The sequence below is a fragment of the Sapajus apella genome, unplaced genomic scaffold, assembly GCF_009761245.1.
Source record: "Sapajus apella isolate SASKATOON/1434 unplaced genomic scaffold, GSC_monkey_1.0 scaffold33, whole genome shotgun sequence".
NCBI lineage: Eukaryota > Metazoa > Chordata > Mammalia > Primates > Cebidae > Sapajus > Sapajus apella.
Window position 1 is genome coordinate 10431292 of NW_022436973.1, and position 19808 is coordinate 10451099.

The 19808-nt window shown below is 49.0% G+C and overlaps 2 protein-coding genes across 4 annotated transcripts in view; both read right to left on the minus strand.

Annotated features, from left to right (window-relative positions):
- Positions 1-7039, minus strand: part of MAPRE1 (microtubule associated protein RP/EB family member 1) — a 33033-nt gene extending 25994 nt beyond the window's left edge. Inside the window, exon 1 of one of the 3 annotated variants that reach the window (XM_032295254.1) lies at positions 6910-7039. The gene's annotated coding sequence lies outside the window, so the exon portion shown is untranslated. Of the gene's footprint in view, positions 1-6635; positions 6674-6909 lie in introns of those variants that run through there. The other 2 variants (XM_032295255.1, XM_032295256.1) reach the window with 2 other exon arrangements.
- Positions 7040-11218: 4179 nt separating this feature from the next.
- LOC116562830 (DNA (cytosine-5)-methyltransferase 3B-like) lies at positions 11219-19808 on the minus strand. Its single transcript, XM_032295258.1, has 5 exons — positions 19670-19808; positions 18330-18415; positions 15339-15408; positions 14277-14395; positions 11219-12822 (listed from the first exon to the last, which is right to left on the minus strand). Exons 1-5 carry the CDS (start codon positions 19730-19732, stop codon positions 12681-12683), a joined length of 480 nt encoding a protein of 159 aa, XP_032151149.1. The 5' UTR covers positions 19733-19808; the 3' UTR covers positions 11219-12680.

Sequence of the window (19808 nt, forward strand, 5' to 3'; positions counted from 1 at the left end):
TTCCTAGAAAGTCACCCAGAACAACAAAAACCTGCAGGAACACTTTGTATTTTTTTGAGACCGAGTCTCACTCTGTTGCCCAGGCTGGAGTGCAGTGGTGCGACCTCGGCTCACTGCAACCTCCTGGGTTCATGCGATTCTCCTGCCTCAGCCTCCTGAGTAGCTGGGACTACAGGTGTGCACCACCACACATGGCTAATTTTTGTATTTTTAGTAGAGAAAGGGTTTCACCATATTGGCCAGGCTGGTCTTGAACTCCTGGCCTCAGGTGATCCGCTCACCTCAGCCTCCCAAAGTTCTGGGATTACAGGCGTAAGCCACCGCATCCAGCCTAGGAACACTCCATTTTTAAGCCTCACCTTCTTCCCCAAGAGGCCAAATGAGACATTAGGATAACAGCCCAGAATCTGAATTTCCACATACAAACATGACCTGAAATGAACTGCCCAACACCAGCCAGCCTAAAGTTAAGGCCCCATTTTAATGCGGTTAATATACAATTCTAAACTACCAGAGGCATTAAATAAAGGGATGAGTAACTGCTTTACAACGGGAGGCAGATGCACAAACGAGAATGTTTTCTGTTTAGAAAACATCAGTCCAAGGCCGGGAGCGGTGGCTCAAGCCTGTAATCCCAGCACTTTGGGAGGCCGAGGCGGGTGGATCACGAGGTCAAGAGATCGAGACCATCCTGGTCAACATGGTGAAACCCCGTCTCTACCAAAAATACAAAAAATTAGCTGGGCATGGTGGCGCGTGCCTGTAATCCCAGCTACTCAGGAGGCTGAGGCAGGAGAATTGCCTGAACCCAGGAGGCGGAGGTTGCGGTGAGCCGAGATCGCGCCATTGCACTCCAGCCTGGGTAACATGAGTGAAACTCCGTCTCAAAAAAAAAAGAAAAGAAAACATCAGTCCAAGTGTATCCACTAAGATATCAAAATGTTCAAAATTTTCTTCAGACAATGGATTTTTATTAATTCCTATTTGCAGTTTTCACTATTTCCCAATTTTTCCTTAAAGACTGTATCTAGGCCAGCCATACTGACACATGCCTGTAATCCCAGTACTTTGGGATGCTGAGGTGGGAGGATCACCTGAGTCCAAGAGATTGAGGCTGAAGTGAGCCATCCATGTTCACACCACTGCACTGCAGCCTGGGCAACACAGTGAGACCCTCCATCTCCCAGCCCGCGAGCTCCCAAAACAAAACAAAAAAACTATAAATACGTTCATAATTGAAAAAGTAATCAGCTTTTCAATACCCAAATACTAAAAAGGCACTATCAAATGATCTTACAAGTGAAGAATCCCTGTAGCTAATTCTCCACAGAGCTACCTGGGAATGGCAGGGGATCTGAGGGCCTAAATGCCAGATGCTTCACAGACCCTTGTAGTTAAACCCTGACGGCCCTCTGCATGGTTCACTTCATGTCCCTCGTTTTACAGGTGAGGAAAAGAGAGGCCCTCAGCGTAGACAGGCAAGCCTGCCCTGCCCCAGCCTCCCCATTCTCTTCCCTCCCTTTTCTGCTAGGCTTTCAAATTCAAAATAAACACGCAGCAATGAGTCTAATTTTCAAATGCTAGTAAATGTGGGTGTTATTGTCTATGAGCACCAGTTTAGTCAACCCTCACTCATTCTACAAGTATTTACTAGTTCTACCGCATGCTAGTTACTGTTCTAGGGACTAGGAAACAGATAATCAAGAGACAAGGTGCCTGTCCACTGGGAGTTCACATCCTAGTGGTACGAAGTCTGACACTGACCCAATACACCAAAAACATCATTTCACACCAGCCACTTATGCAATGAGGTTTAGGGAATGTAGTCAGAGAAAGCCTCTTTGAGGTGATAGTTGAGCTTAAGGATCAGAAGAAAGCAGCCACAGAAAGCTCCAGAGGTAGGGTGCTCCAGCCCAGTGAGCAAAGGGGAGAGCAGAACCTGAAGTGGGAACAGAATTCAAGAGGGCAGACTGTGAACAGGCTCTGCAGACTATGGGGAGGAGTTAGGGTTTTATTCTGTTAAGAAATCCATTGTTGAGTTGTTTTGTGTTCTAAGGCAGGGTCTCACTCTGTCACCCAGGCTGGAGTGCAGTGGCACAATCACAGCTCACCACAGCCCTGACTTCCCAGGCTCAATCCATCCTCTCGACTCAGCTTCCCAAATAGCTGGACTACAGACGCTCGCCACCAAGCCCAAATAATTTTTTAATTTTTTGTAGAGACCAAGTCTTGCTTTGTGGCCCAGGCTCAAGCAATCCTCCACCTCAGCCTCCCAAGGTGCTAGGATTACAGGCATGAGCCACCACGCCCAGACACTTTTAGGTGTTAAGTGGGATAGAATCTTGCTCTAATTACAGTTTGAAAAAGATCACATTGACTGCTGGTAGAGAACAGACAGCAGGGAGGGAAGACTGAAGATAAAGGCAGGCTAATCCAGATCTAAATCAAATCCCTGAGCAGTCACCATGAGGACACATTATAAAATACCAGAGAGATGGCCGGGCGCGGTGGCTCAAGCCTGTAATCCCAGCACTTTGGGAGGCCGAGCAGGGTGGATCACGAGGTCAAGAGATCAAGACCATCCTGGTCAACATGGTGAAACCCCGTCTCTACTAAAAATACAAAAAATTAGCTGGGCATGGTGGTACGTGCCTGTAATCCCAGCTACTCAGGAGGCTGAGGCAGGAGAATTGCCTGAACCCAGGAGGCGGAGGTTGCGGTGAGCGGAGATCGCGCCATTGCACTCCAGCCTGGGTGACATGAGTGAAACTCCGTCTCAAAAAAAAAAAAATACCAGAGAGATGTCATAGTGACCTTGACACTTAAAATTTTCTTCATTTCATGAGACAGCAACTGCACCAGTGGGGAGGGGCAGGGGAAGGATGCAGAGCAATCTGGAACAATCCTGAGATCCCAGCCCTTTGATCTCTTCTGGCACTTGGTTCCCTCCACCTGGTGACTAGTATAGAGTTGGTCTTTCCACACCCATCTCCTGCATTAAGCTGCTGCAAATCTCCTGCGTCACCAAGCTACAGAACATGACAGCCAGAAGAGGCAGATCCCCTTTTCATGGGGTGCCTGAGGTCTGTAAAGATCAATGACTAGCCAGTTCTGCATCCCCTCACATCCCCCAGGCCCTTCACAGCATCTCTTGCACACAGACGTTGTGAGGGGCCTGGGGGATGCAAGAGGATGCAGGTTGTATTCAGGTTGGCAAAACAGTGTCAAGGAGAGAAAAATATATCTATATAAACTTATCAGAAAGCAAATCATCAACACTCTTACACTCCCCAAATCAGCTGATAAAACCATGTTATGCAAGACACCAACACAATTTAGTTACTGATTCCACTGGGAAATTAATCCCTGTGTTTCCAGAGCAATTCATTCAAACCTTTATGATAGGAATTACCACACTGAATTGTCATTATCTCGTTATTTCTGAACCATTCTGGAATCAGATTTGGGCCAGGAGGCAATCCACTCAATACAAAGAGCTGAGGATTTCAAGCCAGGAGGACATGGGTTTGAATATGAGGCAGTCATTCATTAATCGTGCAATCTTAGGCAGGCTACTTAAACTCAATGTGCCTCAGTTACAAGTTAAAGCCACCTATCTGAAAAGGGTCATAGAAGGGTTTATATTAGATAAGGTACATAAAATATCTAGCATGGCATCAAATTTAAGAGGTATTAAACAGGCTGGGCACGGTGGCTCATCCCTGTAATCCCAGCACTTTGGGAGGCTGAGGCAGACGGATCACGAGGTCAAGAGTTCAAGACCAGATTGGCCAACATGGTGAAACCCTGTCTCTACTAAAAAACACAAAAATTGGGCTCCTCCAACTCCTATGCCATCAAGAAAAAGGACGAGCTGGAGTGTGTGGCCAAGTCCAACCGCTGATTTTCCCGGCTGCTGCCCAATAAACCTGTCTGCCCTTTGGGGCAGCCCCACCATAAAAAAAACCACTAAAAAAAAAAAAAAAAAAAAAATTTGCTGGGCATGGCGGCTCGTGTCTGTAATCCCAGCTACTTGGGAGCCTGAGGTAGGAGAACTGCTTGAACCAGGACCCAGGAGGCGGAGACTGCAGTGAACCAAGATCGCACCACTGCACTCCAGCCTGGGCTACAGAGCGAGACTCCATCTCAAAAAAAAAAAAAAAAAAAGGTACTAAACAAACAAGGTAGCATAGGGCAGGGACCGTGTCTCACTCATCCTCCTGTATCCAGTGCCGAAAACAGTGTGCCCAAGACCTGCCAGCACCATCTTGCATGGACATGCACTGCAATAGTCCTCAAATTTGTCTGTGTCAATCTGTTCTTACACAGCAAACCAGAGAGAATTTTCTGAATCACAAATCAGAGCAAGCGTCTCCCCCGTTTAAAATCCCTGAATGAACAAAATACTGTGTGCAAAATCAGGTACCAAGCGGAGACATTCAAACAAAAAACACACGGTCCCAGCTGAACACTTGTAATCTATTATGGCAACATTCCTATATATACTGTATTGTGTGCACCATACTGCCATAAAATCTAAGCAGCTGGTAAAGCCATGTGTGTCTCCTGACCACACCCCAGCTCAGAAAATGTTAATGGCCTTTCATCATCATAACTTAAAACTTTCATTAGCAGTACATTAATACCGGGTCCCACGTGCTCCACAAACGTTGCAGCCACTAAATACATGGATTAGGCACCCTGCGGATGTGCAATAAACATCCACCCACTCAACCAATTAATTGGCTCCTTCTAACAGTATAAACAGAGCCTGGTTCTCAGACCTCCAGCTTCGGCTCACCTTCCTTCACAACGCCATCATTGGCAGCAATAGGAGACCCATGACTACCACACGAATCTCACCCTTACAAGACTTCCTGATCCAGGGTCCACCACCATGAAAAAGCTCCCTCAAACCCACACAAGAATCTCTCTTCCTTAAGCAGCTCTCCAAGCAAGCTCCCAAACCTATACTAATTCATTGCTGGCTGAAAAGCACTCATTACTTTCAAGGCACCATATTGAGCCCTATGTAAAGAGGGGGAGGAAGGTGTCACCAGAAAGGAGCTATGTGATCCTGGGTAAGTCACTTTATCTTCCTGAATCGCAAATGGTTCATCCTGTAAAATGGGTAAAACAGGACCTTCTGCACAAAGTGGTGGTGAGGGTTCAATGAGAATCTACATGAAACACTTAACAAAAGGCACATCACATGCCAAGCTTCCCTATGTGCCTAAAACTGTGCTAGGCACTTTGACACACCACCACAAAGGGCACATCTGAACCTGTAGCTCTGGACCTCAGGGATAAAGTGTAATAAAGAGGTTAAGAGGCCGGGCCTGGTGGCTTACGCCTGTAATCCCAGCACTTTGGAGGCTGAGACAGGTGGATCACTAGAGGTCAGGAGTTTGAGAACAGGCTGGCCAACATGGCGAAAATTAGCAGGGCGTGGTGGTGTGCGCCCACAGTCCCAACTACTAGGGAGGCTGAGGCACGAGAATCGCTTGAACCCGGGAGGCAGAGATTGCAGTGAGCCGAGGTCGCGCCACTGAACACCTGGGCAACAGAATGAAACTCCGTTCCCAAAAAAAAACAAAAGAACATAATCTCTCTCTTTTTTTTTTTTTTGGGACGGAGTTTCGCTCTTGTTACCCAGGCTGGAGTGCAATGGCGCGATCTCGGCTCACCGCAACCTCCATCTCCTGGGTTCAGGCAATTCTCCTGCCTCAGCCTCCTGAGTAGCTGGGATTACAGGCACGCGCCACCATGCCCAGCTAATTTTTTGTATTTTTAGTAGAGACGGGGTTTCACCATGTTGACCAGGATGGTCTCGATCTCTTGACCTCGTGATCCACCCGCCTCGGCCTCCCAAAGTGCTGGGATTACAGGCTTGAGCCACCGCGCCCGGCCTGAACATAATCTCTCTTAAAAGACAGTGTGTGTGTTAAAAAGATACAATGCCACATGCAGCACTTAACACAGTGCCTGACACACAAGTATCCAACTAACAAAGAGCTGCTATTATCGTTACTACTGTTAGAGACGTGCCATCAAAGAAGTGGATGCCCCGCCTAGCATAACCTCCCCTCAATGGGTCTCAGGATCCTCATCCCCAAAATGGGGCGGAGGTCAAGCTCTGCCCTGCAGCATCCGAAGGCAGCTGTGAAGCAGGGGTTGGACTAGCACTGCTGATACCATCCTGTTATACTGTCGTCCTGCTCATCACAACGTGGATTCCCAGAGAGCAAATCTTTGCTCCCGGGCGAACAGCCCGCGGTTAGCACGGTGCTCAACACCTAGTGGGCGCTCGATAAACACACTGATGAAAGGAGGGAGTCCAAGAATTGGCTTACTTTCTGCCATGCACCGCGCTAAGACTTTAATGTAGCTACTATTATTGTCCCCGTTTTACAGATGAGGAAGCTGAGGTCCAGAGCGGTTACAGCACCTGTCCAAGGTCACACAGCACGGAACCCAACCCAGGTCTCAATCCACAACCGGATCTCTCGGCCCTCAGGCGACATGGCCTCCTACAAAGTGGGTCCCCAGAGCTCCCAGCACGGCCCACCTCGCCCACACCCTCCCGGGGCCCAACAACCCTGGGACCTCCGGCCGGGTTAGCGCAGGGTCCACACCTCAGCGGCGGCCCAGAAGCCCCCATACCGCGGAGCAGCAGCCGCCACTTCCGGCCCGATACCCCGCCCCCCCCGCGGCAGAGCGGAGCGCGCGCCCCCCGGCCCAGCCCGCGCGCGCCGGGTCACGGCCCCGCCCTTCCCCCACCCGGCTCGAACCGCACCGCCGTGTGGAGCGGCCCCGGCGCCGCCCGCAGGGCCTGCCCGCGCACGCCCGGCCTTGGCCCACGCGACTGCCCCCACAGCCGCCCCTCCCTGGGCCCGCTGGCCGGCTCACCGGCTCTCGGCGGAACCGCTTCCACTGCCCGCACCCGGCTCCGGTTCCGTCTTCTTCTCGTTCAAACCGCCAGACCCCGCCCGCTCGCCCGCGCGATGACCTCACACGCACCCCCCCTTACGCGCCGACGTAAAGGCTCGTCATCGCCCGCCGGCTCCTTTTATAGAGAGGCACCCAGCCGCGCGCCGAAGGCGGAGCTCAGCCCCTGATCGACAGAAGAGGAGCCGAGGGGCGGGGCCCCGACCGCCCGGGCGACTGTGGCACGTGGTCGGCCGCAGCCAATGAGGTCCCGCCTCGGTCCGGTGTACTTGTCCAGTTACAAAATCCCCACCGCAGTAGCCAAAAAACAATTGCTTTCACAATGAATTTTTTTTTTTTTTTAGAGACAGATGGAGGTCTTGCTGTGTTGCCCAGAGTGGTCTCGAACTCTTGACCTCAAGAGATCCTCCTGCCTTGGCCTCCCAAAACGCTGGGAATACAGGCGTTAGCCACCGCACCCAGCCTTACAATGAATTTCTGTAAGAATAGGTTATTGAATAATAAATACTTGATAGACACTTTGGGGAAAGGCTTAGAAGTCAACTTTCTGGGCCGGGCGCGGTGCTTCACGCCTGTAATCCCAGCACTTTGGGAGCCTTAGGTCAGGAGTTCGAGGCCAGCCTGACCAACGTGGAGAGACCCGTCTCTACTAAAAAAATATAAAAATTAGCCGGGTGTGGTAGCACGTGCCTGTAATCCCAGCTACTTGGGAGGCTGAAGCAGGAGAATCGCTTGAACCCAAGAGGCGGAGGTTGCAGTGAGCTGAATTGCGCCTCTGCACTCCAGCCTGGGCAACAAGAGCAAAACTCCGTGTCAAAATAAAAAAAATAAAAAAAATAAAAGGAGGAAGGGAAGGAAGGTAGGAAGGAAGGCAAATTGAACACTGCAAAGGTCGGCAGGTACTTTCCAGCTCCAGCAAAACAAAAAACAACACACAAACAAGAACAACAAAGATGCAGGTGAGACCAAGGAGAAAAAGGAGACCGGCTTCCTAGAGCAGATTCCAATGCGCAATTCCTTTTGCTACAGATGCTGGATGACCTTGGGTATGTGATGAGACCTCTTTGGAATCAGTTCTTTTACTCATAATCATGGTAATCAGGCCTCACAGGGTTGCCAGAATTCTCTAACAGTAATAAGAAAGCATTTTGGGGGTCATTTGTCCCTGTCATTTACTCAACATTCAGTCCCCACCAACTTCTTCCATGGGCCTCATATACACTGAATTATTTGATCCACACATCAGCTCCGTGAGGTTGATATTGTCCCTATTTTATACTTGGGTAAACTGAGGCACAAGGAGTCTATGGAGCACCGCCAAAATCACAAATTGGTAGGGAAGTAAAGACAAGATGGCAACCCTAGCAAGTAGCATTGGGATCCCCACAGGATGTGGGGGGCGGGGAAAGGCACAAGTTCCACACCCGATGCCACTGTTGCTACCATTGACACCAGTCCGTCTGCCTGCTGACAACATCTGGGGAAATATTACCCTACCTTTTTAAAAAGGTTTGTTATTATTATTTGAGGTAGGGTCTCACTGTTGCCCAGGCTGGAGTGCAGTGGCGCAACCTCGGCTCACTGCAACCTCTACCTCCTGAGGTCAAGTCATCCTCCCACCTCAGCTTCCCGAGTAGCTGGGACCACAGGGGTGCACCACCATACCTCGCTAATTTTTAAATTTTTTTGTAGAGAGGTGGTTTCACACCCCATGCTACCCAGGCTGGTCTCAAATCCTGAACTCAAGTGATCTGTCTACCTCAGCCTCCCAAAGTCCTGGGATTACAGGGGTGAGGCACTGTGCCTGGCCCAAGGCTATTATTACTGATAAGCATTGGATGTTATTATCGCTACCTGCATCCTGTCTTCATTGTCATCAGCATCACATTAATGAGTCTCATTTTTACAAAAATGTCTCTTTGTAGACTTTATTGCCTGCCAGGTGTAAGGCAAAGAACTTTCCCTATTGCCTTTGAACTTCAGTAACCTTATGAAGTAGGTAGGATTTATTATTTCCACCTTTTTTTTTTTTTTTGAGGCAGGGTCTCCTTCGTCACCCAAGCTGGAGTGCAATGGTGCGATCTCAGCTCACAGCAACCTCCATTTCCCAAGTTCGAGCGATTCTCCCACCTCAGCCCCACTGAGTAGCTGAGACTACAGATACGTGCCACCACGCCTGGCTAATTTTTGTCTTTTTTGGTAGACATGGGGTTTCCCCATGTTGACCAGGCTGGCATCTTTTAGATGAGAGATGAAGAACCCCAAGAGGTTAAGTCGTTTGCTTGCTCCAAGTGACACGGTAACATGCCAAACCCCAGACACAAATCCAAGCAAACACAGACTGTTTCAGCAAAGGCCTACGCTCCAGCCTCTTTCCCCAGATCAGAGCGTTCACTGCATTCTCCCCTGGCCTCAGAACATAGGATCATCACTCAGATCTCAGCCTAACCTGAGAAAACACAAAAATTACCCCATACCCCCTCTAAGGACTCCCACCCCACAAGCAGGCCAGAACACCGAGGCCCCCTCACCTGGAGGGCTCGTCCATCTCTCTTGGGGTTTTGAGGCTGGGGCTGTTTATTTGGCTTCATCCTGTCCTGGCATTCGGTACTGCACTGTATACAAGATGGCTTAATTGGGTGGCCCAGGTCCCCGGGGTCTCAACACCTGGGGAAATGTGAAGAGGTTGTGTTGGCCTAGCTTGCTAATTGCCAGCTATCTCACCATGGCAACTAGCACGTGGGCTGTTCTAATCCTGAAGCACCTAATAACACATTCATCCTGGCTGGGTGCAGTGGCTCACGCCTGTAATCCCAGCACTTTGGAAGGCCAAGGCAGGTAGATCACGAGGTCAGGAGTTCAACACCGGCCTGGCCAAGATGGTGAAACCCCATCTCCACTAAAAAGACAAAATTAGCTGGGCGCGGTAGCAGGCGCCTGTAATCCCAGTTACTTGGGAGGCTGAGTGAGCCAAGATTGTGTCACTGCACTTCAGCCTGAGCAAGTGAGATCTCAAAAAAAAATTAGCTGGGTCTGGTGGTGGGCATCTGTAGTCCCAGGTACTCAGGAGGCCGAGGCAGGAGAATTGCCTAAACCTGGGAGGTGGAGGTTGCAGTGAGCTGAGACCACGCCACTGCACCCCAGCCTGGTGACAGAGCAAGACTTCATCTCAGTTAAAAAATATATATATATGCTACAGCCACTGGGAGGGATGTAATATGGAAAGATCTCCAAGATGTATTAACAAGTTCATCCTTCCACTCTGGAAGCTTCTTCCCTCCCCAAACCCTGGACTAGGCTCCTTAGAAACCTGACCTTATTGAAGAGATGGCCATGATTATAGCCCAACTCACACATGACCTGAGAGGCTCAGAGGTGCTAGGTCTGACTGGGGCTCAGTGGATGAACCCCAAATGCATCACCCTATCCCCTCTACAAATGCTAGCTAACAAGTATTAACCCCCTTCTCCCTGACCAAAGGCTGGAGATGAGTAGCCTGATGGGCTCTGGGCTTGGGACTCCTGCCTGGGATTACTGGAGTCGCAGTGTTAGGCTGAGAAGGGCAACCGGTACTGTGAGTGCTCATTGAAGGCCAGGATTTCAGTTGAGAGCACACTAAGAATCACACTAGACATGGGGTAGACTGGGACCCCAGGGCCACTTCCAATTAATCCCCTTGCAGAAGGTAGTTGACCTGCAACATGACAACTTGGGAGCTGTGGAATAAAGTATAGAATTCCACAGAAGCATGATGAACTGTAAGAATCATCATTAGGATCTTTTGCTTGAGGTGTGATTATCACCTTGATCAGTTCCCCAAGATCTGTATGTCCGGAAACAGATGTCCCACACATGGTGCTTCTAAACGAATTCAGCCACTCGAGCCACAGTTGGGAACCATGACTTGGATGCCCATTCACTAGTCTGGTGTGGTCCCTTGATAGACAGCATCAAATTCCTAGGGTCAGGCTGGGTGTGGTGGTGCACACCTGTGGTCCCAGCTACTTGGAGGCTGACAGAGGAGGATCACTTGAGCCCGGGAGGTCCAGGCTGCAGTGAGCAGTAATTGTGCCACTGTGTGACTGAAAATTCCTAGGGTCCACCCTAAACTTTGAGTCAGCAACTCTGGAGGTTGGGCCAGCACTCACAACCCTGACAAGCTCTCCAGGAGATGCAGATGCACTGGCCCCCACCCTTACACGTTAGCTAGGCCCTCCCGCAGATCCCCCATCCATCTGATCTGCAGAAGAAAAGGGACATCAGACAGTTATAGAGAAATACTGATTTTAATTAAACATAAGGTAAACTCGGTATCCGTCATCTTCCAGCCTAAAAATTAGCAAAAACTGTTGAAACAAGGCACAGTTTTTTCCCCATATTTGTTACGTTGTGTCTCCAGTTACAAAAAAATTTTAATGAAAACGTTAAACATAAAAATAGAAGTTTGAGATTTTAAAAAAAGTGTATAAAAGCCCCACAAAACTTGTCAACGTTGTTCCTTATCCTACAAAATAGCACCAGTAAGAAGAGTAAAAGGTGTTAAAAACCATTACGACAGCATTTCTGAAATGCAGCTTGTCTGAACTCCCATTCCCCCTAAAAACGACTTATCGTGGAATAAAAAAAAAATTAAAAATCTCCAGAGGGAGAACCGAGCTTTTATTGCCGTTTTCCCTGTCATCTCTTAGATGAGGGAAAGGTGTGAGAAGTGTGCTTCTGTCCCTGACTGCTGTCACTGCATCTGAGTTTAGTAAAAAGATGAGGAATGAAGGTAGCAGACTTCTAATCTGGGGACCTGTGCCAGTGGAGGGTAGGTCTCTTGGAGAGGGGATGGGTTTGAGGGAGTGTCTTGTCTTATCTAAGCTCCTTCCTTCACACTCCTCTCCTAGGGAAGAGGGAGGTGTGGAGGAGCCGTAGTTGTCTACATAATATGTGGCAGCTTATATTATAGAACTCAGCACACCTCTTCCTGAGGTCCCCAGACGGTTCTATTGCAGTCACTGGGAGGGATTCAGCTAAGAGCGGCCAGTGGCCCCTGCCCTTGGGTTTGTGGGGGAAAAAATAGCCCTGAATGTGATGATGATGTCATCCCTGCTGAAATCATCATCATTATGGGAAATATTCTAATGGGTCCCGTGCAGACTCCACACCTTGTATTTAGGCAAGGGGAACGTGCCAGGTAAAAGACATATACAACATTTCCTCTTCTGCTTGCCCTGAAAAAAACCATCCTGGACCCTTAAAAATGTCCTGTAGTTACATGCCTACAACTGCACACATCTGGCAACGGAGTAGCAGCCAGTTTTCAGAAATTAAAGTCTTGCAATAACTGTCTTCGGTGATTTTTCAGCATTAACCTGAGTACTGGAGAGCTGTCGGCACTGTGGTTTTGGTATCTCAGCCATTGTTTCTCTGAGTGGTAGACCCAGGAAGGAAAGAAAAAGCCACGCTGCTACCTACTTCAAGTTTTAAAGTTTTAAGAGAAGGAAAAAATGAGCACCGTGTTTGGCTGCTCCAAGCAGCCAGGTCTGAATTGTGCACCAGGAGGCGGCACCTTGGGCTCCCCCTGTAAGAGAGTCAGGTGGCTCTGCCCCCACTGAGGAGGAGGGAACTGAGGTACATGGTATGGCCCACAGAGCTGAGGAAGAGCAGGGCCTGGGGATGCCTTCAGGAATCAACCTCCTCGGTCCTGGCTCTGCCACACACCCAGTGGCTTTGGGGCCTGGCTGGAACTATTCGCATGCAAAGTAGTCCTTCAGAGGGGCGAAGAGGTGTCGGATGACAGGCACACTCCAGGACCTTCCCAGCAGCTTCTGGCGGGCGCCACGGCCCATGTTGGAAACATCTGTGTAGTGCACAGGAAAGCCAAAGATCCTGAGGGTACCAGGGTGAAAAGACAGCGAGTCAGAAGTGCCCCTCACATGCTGACAGCCTCTGGGGAACCCTCGCCTCAACCAGCCAGGTCCCACTCTTTCTGCCCTCGCCATCCCTCAGTCCCATCGGTTAGGTCCCTGGGACCTAAATTCAGAGCCCTTAACTCAGAACACTTGCTCACAAATGGCTCATAAATAAAAATCCCCCATTTTGTGTAGGCCTAGCACCATACTGTTAGCACAGAGTTGGTGCTCAGAGGACCTTCCTTGAATAAATGTGTGCATACCAATCAGCCAGCCAGCAATATGTCGTCAAACTCCTATGATGGGAGAAGTTCAGCAATTTCCTTAGTAAGGAACAAGGTCACTCAAAAACAGACTAGATTTTCAATCGTCACAGTCTCAGGCAATCAGAATTTTCCTTTCTTCTTCAGACCCAAATGCTGAATGAAGGAGCAAGCTGGACAACTTCAGGCAGATGGCATCGAATATACTGAAAGCTTCCTCGATAGGATTCTACCAGGCCTGGAAGGAGGCTTCAGAGGCTGAACCTCAGTGTTGCTCAGGTATACAATCCAATACCAACAAGTCATCCCAACAGGCCACTGACTGCGTGGGTGCTCAGAAGCATGTCAAAGGTGTATGTAATACCTCAGGCCTGCATCTTGCTTTGCCTTAGCGTCTACACAATGACAGCCATCTGCACCAACCATTTTAGGTTTGGGTCTATACACAATAATCTACAGCATAAATACTGTTCAGAAGTTACTTTTATACTCAGAAAAGTCAAAGAAGAAATTAAACCAGTTGTAGAAGTGAAATATCTGGAATGAAAATAATCTGTATCAAAGCCTTCTAAATACAGAATAGATGTAAAGAGGAATGTTCAGAGCCTTAATTACATTACTATACCAAGTAATGATTTTTTAAAAACAGTATAAGCAAAAGGAACAAACAGAGGAGGGAAAGAAAAAGGACAGAACAGGCCTGAAATCCAAGAGAGGGTTATTTGCATCAAATAGACAAACTTAGCCAAAGAAAGGGAAGGAGAGGACAAACTAGGGCTAAGAAGGAATCATTTATAGAATGAGCAAAGTCTTCAAGAATGGCATGTCTGTGGGGTTTTCTTTCACTGGCTTCTTTTTTTCTTTCACTGGCTTCTCATGCATCCTAGTGTCCCAGCGTGTTGGGACAGGCAGATGTCAGGGCAGTGCAGCCAAAAGACAGATGCTGCAGCCTAATGACCTCCTATCTCAGATTCCTCACCACCACCACACCCCCTCCTCTATTTTTGTCAGGCAATAAGGGCGAACTATGACAAGGTATTACTACTTCTAGCGCCGCTAACACTGAAGGGCAGTGAGACCATCCAGAGTTAAGATAAACACCTGCCCATGTCTGCCCGTTTCTGTTTCTATCTGCACGGTTTCCCTCGCCAAGTGCAGCCTTGCTCACCTTTCGAGCTCAGTGCACCACAAAACATCTTCTTTGCCATTCATGACAACAGGGAAAAGTTGGTTTTTCCCCTGTTTGATTGAGTTCGACTTGGTGGTTATTGTCTGTACTTTCTTTAACTGGAGAACAAAACGACATCATGGAGTGAGCGCAGAATGAAGGGATCTGGGTAGAGTCAAGGCTCAAAAGTACCTGGTATGGACGGAAGCGCGCAGGCGCGGCAGAGGAGTGGCAGGGCTGGGAGAGAAAAGTGCCTGGGAAAGATGGAGGGGAGAGCGCAGGCGCAGCAGAGGAGTGGCAGGGCTGGGAGAGAAAAGTGCCTGGGAAAGATGGAGGGGAGAGCACAGGCGCGGCAGAAGAGTGGCAGGGCTGGGAGAGAAAAGTGCCTGGGAAAGATGGAGGGGAGAGCGCAGGCGCGGCAGGAGTGGCAGGGCTGGGCGAGAAAAGTGCCTGGGAAAGATGGAGGGGAGAGCGCAGGCGTGGCAGGAGTGGCAGGGCTGAGAGTGAAAAGCAGAGTTCAAGGAACAAGAACATTTTGTGCTTCCCACAAATGGCAAGAAGTTAACAGGAAGGACCAGCCTCAGAAAAAATGAGATAAAAAAAGTGACCATGAATGAGATCACATGGGGGACCAAGAGGATACCAGAGTTCCTGATCAAGCAAGATTAAGATACAGAGAATGCCCAACCGGAGTTTAGGTAAATGGATCTTTGCTTTATGCAAACATGAAGATATAGGTTTATGGAGGTCTTCATAAAATTAGTTTTTTGGCAAAAGGATTAATTATTCCTTTCTCCCTGGGAGGGCCAGCTGAAATTCTGTGTCTTTATGTATCCAGTGTTAAAATTAGAAAGACTCCTTGCCTTTTCTCATAGTGATTACTTATCAGGAATGTCTCCTGGTCTCTGTATTTGAGGATGGGACAGAACAATCGTGTGGGAGAAAGAAGCCCAACACCAGGAAGTCACGTGGGGGGAGGAGTAGGGACCAATCAGACACCAAGTTCATCCCCACTTGGAGGACACAAAGTGCATGTTTCCAGAGGGCCACAGCTCATCTTACCTTGGCTATCCTATTGTATTCCAAGCAGTCCTGCAGCTCGAGTTTATCATTCTTTGATGCTATCACGGGCCTGGGAACAGCCAAAACCCATTACTTTTTGCTAGCTGTAGAGGGACCTCTGCTAGGCACAAGGTAGGAGTGAGGGCCTGTGTTGCAGAGATGTACCCTGGCAGTGAACTTGCTACATTAAATGATGAAACTGATTCTGGCATGAGCACAAGCATGTGTGCCAAAGCCAGGAATGGGCTAGCCCCAAGAGGGGCAGCCCAGCATCCAGGAGGTAATGTCCTCTGCCAGGACTTCAAAGTCAGGTTCCCATTGAGCAAGACCACTACACAGGGGTGGGACAGGAGAAACCTCAGGTCCTCGCTCCCCTGCTCACTGTCTGAGTGAGCTTGAGCAAGTCACACTACCCCTTTGAGCTTCCATCTATTTTAAAGTGATTTGGTTTAGATTTTTATGGGTCTACCTGATACAATCACTACATCACACCCTCAAGTTTGGTGGCTCACTGCTGGGGATGCTGCCTCAGGAGGCTTTAAAAGTTAATGGCAACCGGCTGCAGCAGTTCCTACCAATAATCCCAGCACTTTGGGAGTTCAAGGCAGGAGGATCGCTTAAGCCTAGGAGTTAGAGGCTGCAGTGAGTTATGATTACAACTCTGCTCTCCAGCCTGGGAGACAGACCCAGTATCTTAACGCAAAAACGAAAACAGAAAAAAGCAATGGATGGCATTTTCATTACAATGGACAGGGGCTGGTTGACAAAAGGACCAAGCACCCTTTTAACTTTCACCCTTGAAAACTATTTTGCAAATGCAGAGAGGCAAACAGATGACTAAGAAGGGCAAGGGATAGAACTGAAAGTAGCCAAGCAGCTCCAGAACAGAAACCACAGCAAGAGTACAGAATTCAGGACGACCACAGTGACCCATGTTAGGGATGTCAAGGCCAAAAAATTCAGACATGAGAACGGGAACCATGCCCACAGAGGGGCTGGGGAAATCACAAAACATGTCCCTAGACTGATACATTTCCTTGACCTTACCTGCCAGGCTTCAAATGCCACCTCTATCACCACTCCTACCACCGCCATGGACCCAAGGGAGCTGAGAGACCAGAAGAAAAGGGCGCTGCACAGCTCCACGTTGTGCTGATTGTAGGATTAAGATCTAAACAAGCCAGGTGACTTGGGTCTGTCCCCTATATGATGCTTGACACACCCATCCTATAAGCCTGCAGAACTTAGTCACAGCATCAGATCTGCATCAGGTCTCACTGATCCTTCCACCTCCTAGCCTACACATTCAATGCCTCAGCAAATGTCCTACCCTCCAAATACCCTGAATCTGACCCCTCATTGCTAAGTCACAGGAATGCTGTGCTGCAAACCCTGGAGGCCACCACTCACATTGTGTTCTCTGGGGATGGCACCTCCTGGGGCACCACATCATCATCAGTCATCTCTCCTTCTTTGAGCCGTCTAGTCACCTCACGTATCCCCACTCCTGCCTACATCCTGCTGTTGTCTGTAATCCACCCAGAAACTGTCATGAATGTAGGACACAGTTCATCTCGTCTGTAACTTCCCATGCCAAAGCGATTTCAGCGATAGCACATTAAGGCCCATGATACTCGGCCCTTCTTTCCCAGCCACACCACCTAGTGTGCTCTGAGCTGGTCTGGGGATGTTTCCCATCATCCCAGACCCTCTTCCTTCCATCTGGAGCACTCTAGTAACTGCATGGCTCCATTCCTTCACTGAAGTCTCTGGCTAGAATGAGAAGCCCTCCCATCAACCATGCAATGCCCATCCACCAGCAATAAACCCCAAATCACTGTCTTCTCTCCCCTCCCCAATAAGCATCTCCCTATCATGAAAGCCAAGATAGACATGATGTGTTTAACCTCAAAAATGGCAACAGTGTGACAGTGCCTGACAGACTGGGTGCTCAAATGTTGAAGGAATTAACCCATTTAATTCCAGACACTGGCATTGTACCCTAAGACTGGCTGCTTAGCCAAGTACACGGGCAAGGTGGCCAACAAAAATCCTCCAGGCTACCCCAGGACCCTCACCTCTGTCCACACTTCACTAAGTGGCAGAAGGTTATTGCTTCTCCACACCTAACTCTACAGGAGAATGTTTTAAGCTTAACTCATTTGCAAGTCTGGGATGTCACATTACCATCGCATTTTACATCTTAATTAGCAAGTTCTTCTCCTTGAAACCACGTATAGAGGAGATAATCCTCAACAAAGCTGCCTGCTTTGTGGCTTTCAGCGGGTCTGAAGACTGAACTGTCTTTAGTATATGATAAACGCTCCTGGTGATGAGAATCTGAGGGAGATGGTCTTCGGGCTATTGTTTCTCATAGCAGCTCTGCCACCTGGTTGGTCAACACGAGCCTGGCCAAGATCGCTTCATCTCTGGGGGCAGGAGGAAAGGCACCGCTAACAACAATCTACTTCCATTTCCAGACGCTGTCCCTACGGCAACGGGGAGGAGAGGTGAAGGGCAGGAGCATCAACAAGCTCAAGTATTGAGAGATCCCTGGCAGGAAAGAGGTACAGAGTCTGGCTACAGCACATGAGACTTGTATTTTTCTTAACTTTTTATAGAGACGGGGGTCTCACTTTGTTGCCCAGGCTGGTCTAGAACTCCTGGGCTCAAGCGATCCTCCAGTCTCGGCCTCCCAAAGTGCTGGGATTACAGGCGTGAGCCACCGCGCCCAGCCACCTGGGACTTTTAAGATCAGGTCCGTCGGCAGCTTGCAGCAGGTAAGAGTAGAACTCCTACAGAGATTCTCAGGGACTTGCTGAACATCTTAACAGGGATCAACCCATAAGACCACAGGTGGTCTGAAACCCAGGGTATAGCCATTTCTCAGCAGAGCCAGCTCTGTCTCGAAAGGCGTGAATGTCAGAGCTGATATCACATATCACATATTTAACTTGACTGTTACCTGACCCACTCAGAGCCCCTTGTTACCTGTTCATCCCAGGAAGGTTGCCCCAAAAATATCGGGCCCTGTGAGCAGCAGAAACTTTGATGGCATCAATCATCACTGGATTACACTGCAGGGAGAAGGAAGATTGCTGTTAGAAGCCCATTATTAGAGTTCTGGTGTCAATCGGAACGAAGTCTGACCTTTGAACTTTGCAGGTGATAGGGCTATATCCTGACTATGAAAGAGGCATGAATCCTCCAAGACAGAGAAAAGACCAACTGCCATCAGGAGGCTGGCTAGAGGACATGATAAATGCCCTCATACTATGCTAACGGTGGGTAAAGAGATAAGGTGAAACCTGCAGATTCTGAGAAAGTATCCCCTGGGACACACCAGATATTACAAAATATGATACACAGTGGGCTCAAGTGATTCTCCAACCTCAGCCTCCCAAAATGCTAGCACTGCACACATGAGCCACTGTGCCTGATCTAAAGCAGTTTTCATATCAAAAATGAGAAAACTCGGCCGGGCACGGTGGCTCAAGCCTGTAATCCCAGCACTTTGGGAGGCCGAGGCGGGTGGATCACGAGGTCAAGAGATCGAGACCATCCTGGTCAATACGGTGAAACCCCATCTCTACTAAAAATACAAAAAATTAGCTGGGCATGGTGGCACGTGCCTGTAATCCCAGCTACTCAGGAGGCTGAGGCAGGAGAATTGCCTGAACCCAGGAGGCGGAGGTTGCGGTGAGCCGAGGTCGCGCCATTGCACTCCAGCCTGGGTAACAAGAGCGAAACTCCGTCCCCGAACAAAAAAAAAAAAAAAAAAAAAAAAGAGAAAACTCTCTAGAGTAAAAAATTGAGTCAAATCTCATGAGTCCTTAACAACAGATGATGGTTTCATCATTTCTGACTTCAAAGAGTTGGGATGAGATTAACTATTTTCCTTGTACTGGCAGGGCATAGTGGCTCAATCTCTAATCCTAACATATTGGGAGGTGGGCGGATCGCTTGAGCCCAGGAGTTCACGACTAGGCTGGGCAACATACCAAGACCCCCTCTCTACCAAAAATACATGGTGGTGTGACCCTGTAGTCCCAGCTACTCAGGAGGCTGAGGTAGGAGGATTGCCTGAGCCCAGCTGTTCAAGGCTGCAGATCATGCCACTGTACCTCAGCCTGGGAGACAGAACAAGACTTTGTCTCAAAAAAAATATTTCCCATGTACTAAGAGAACCCACCGAAGCCCTCTCTTGGATCTTGCCAGACCAAGAATGGGAAAATCATTCTCAACATTGCCAAAATCCACCAAGCATCACTGTCAGCAGGGCTTTCCCTGCCCAGGCTGACTGTGACAATCAGGTCCCCAGATTCCCTCACCTCCAGGAACCGCGAGATGTCCCTCTTGTCGCCAACCTTCATGGCTACAACATTCTCAAACATCCAGAAGAACGGCCGGTCATCACCCTCCTTGGGGCGTGAGTAATTCAGCAGGTGGTAAAATTCAAAGAAGAGCCGG

Excerpts from the sequence above, each read along its gene's own strand:
- LOC116562830 (XM_032295258.1), bottom strand. The coding sequence starts at position 19,732 with ATGTTTGAGAATGTTGTAGCCATGAAGGTTGGCGACAAGAGGGACATC. Across the intron at positions 18,416-19,669 it reads ACATCTCGCGGTTCCTGGAG|TGTAATCCAGTGATGATTGA; the intron begins GTGAGGGAATCT and ends TTCTCCCTGCAG. Across the intron at positions 14,396-15,338 it reads AATACAATAGGATAGCCAAG|TTAAAGAAAGTACAGACAAT; the intron begins GTAAGATGAGCT and ends TTTGTTCTCCAG.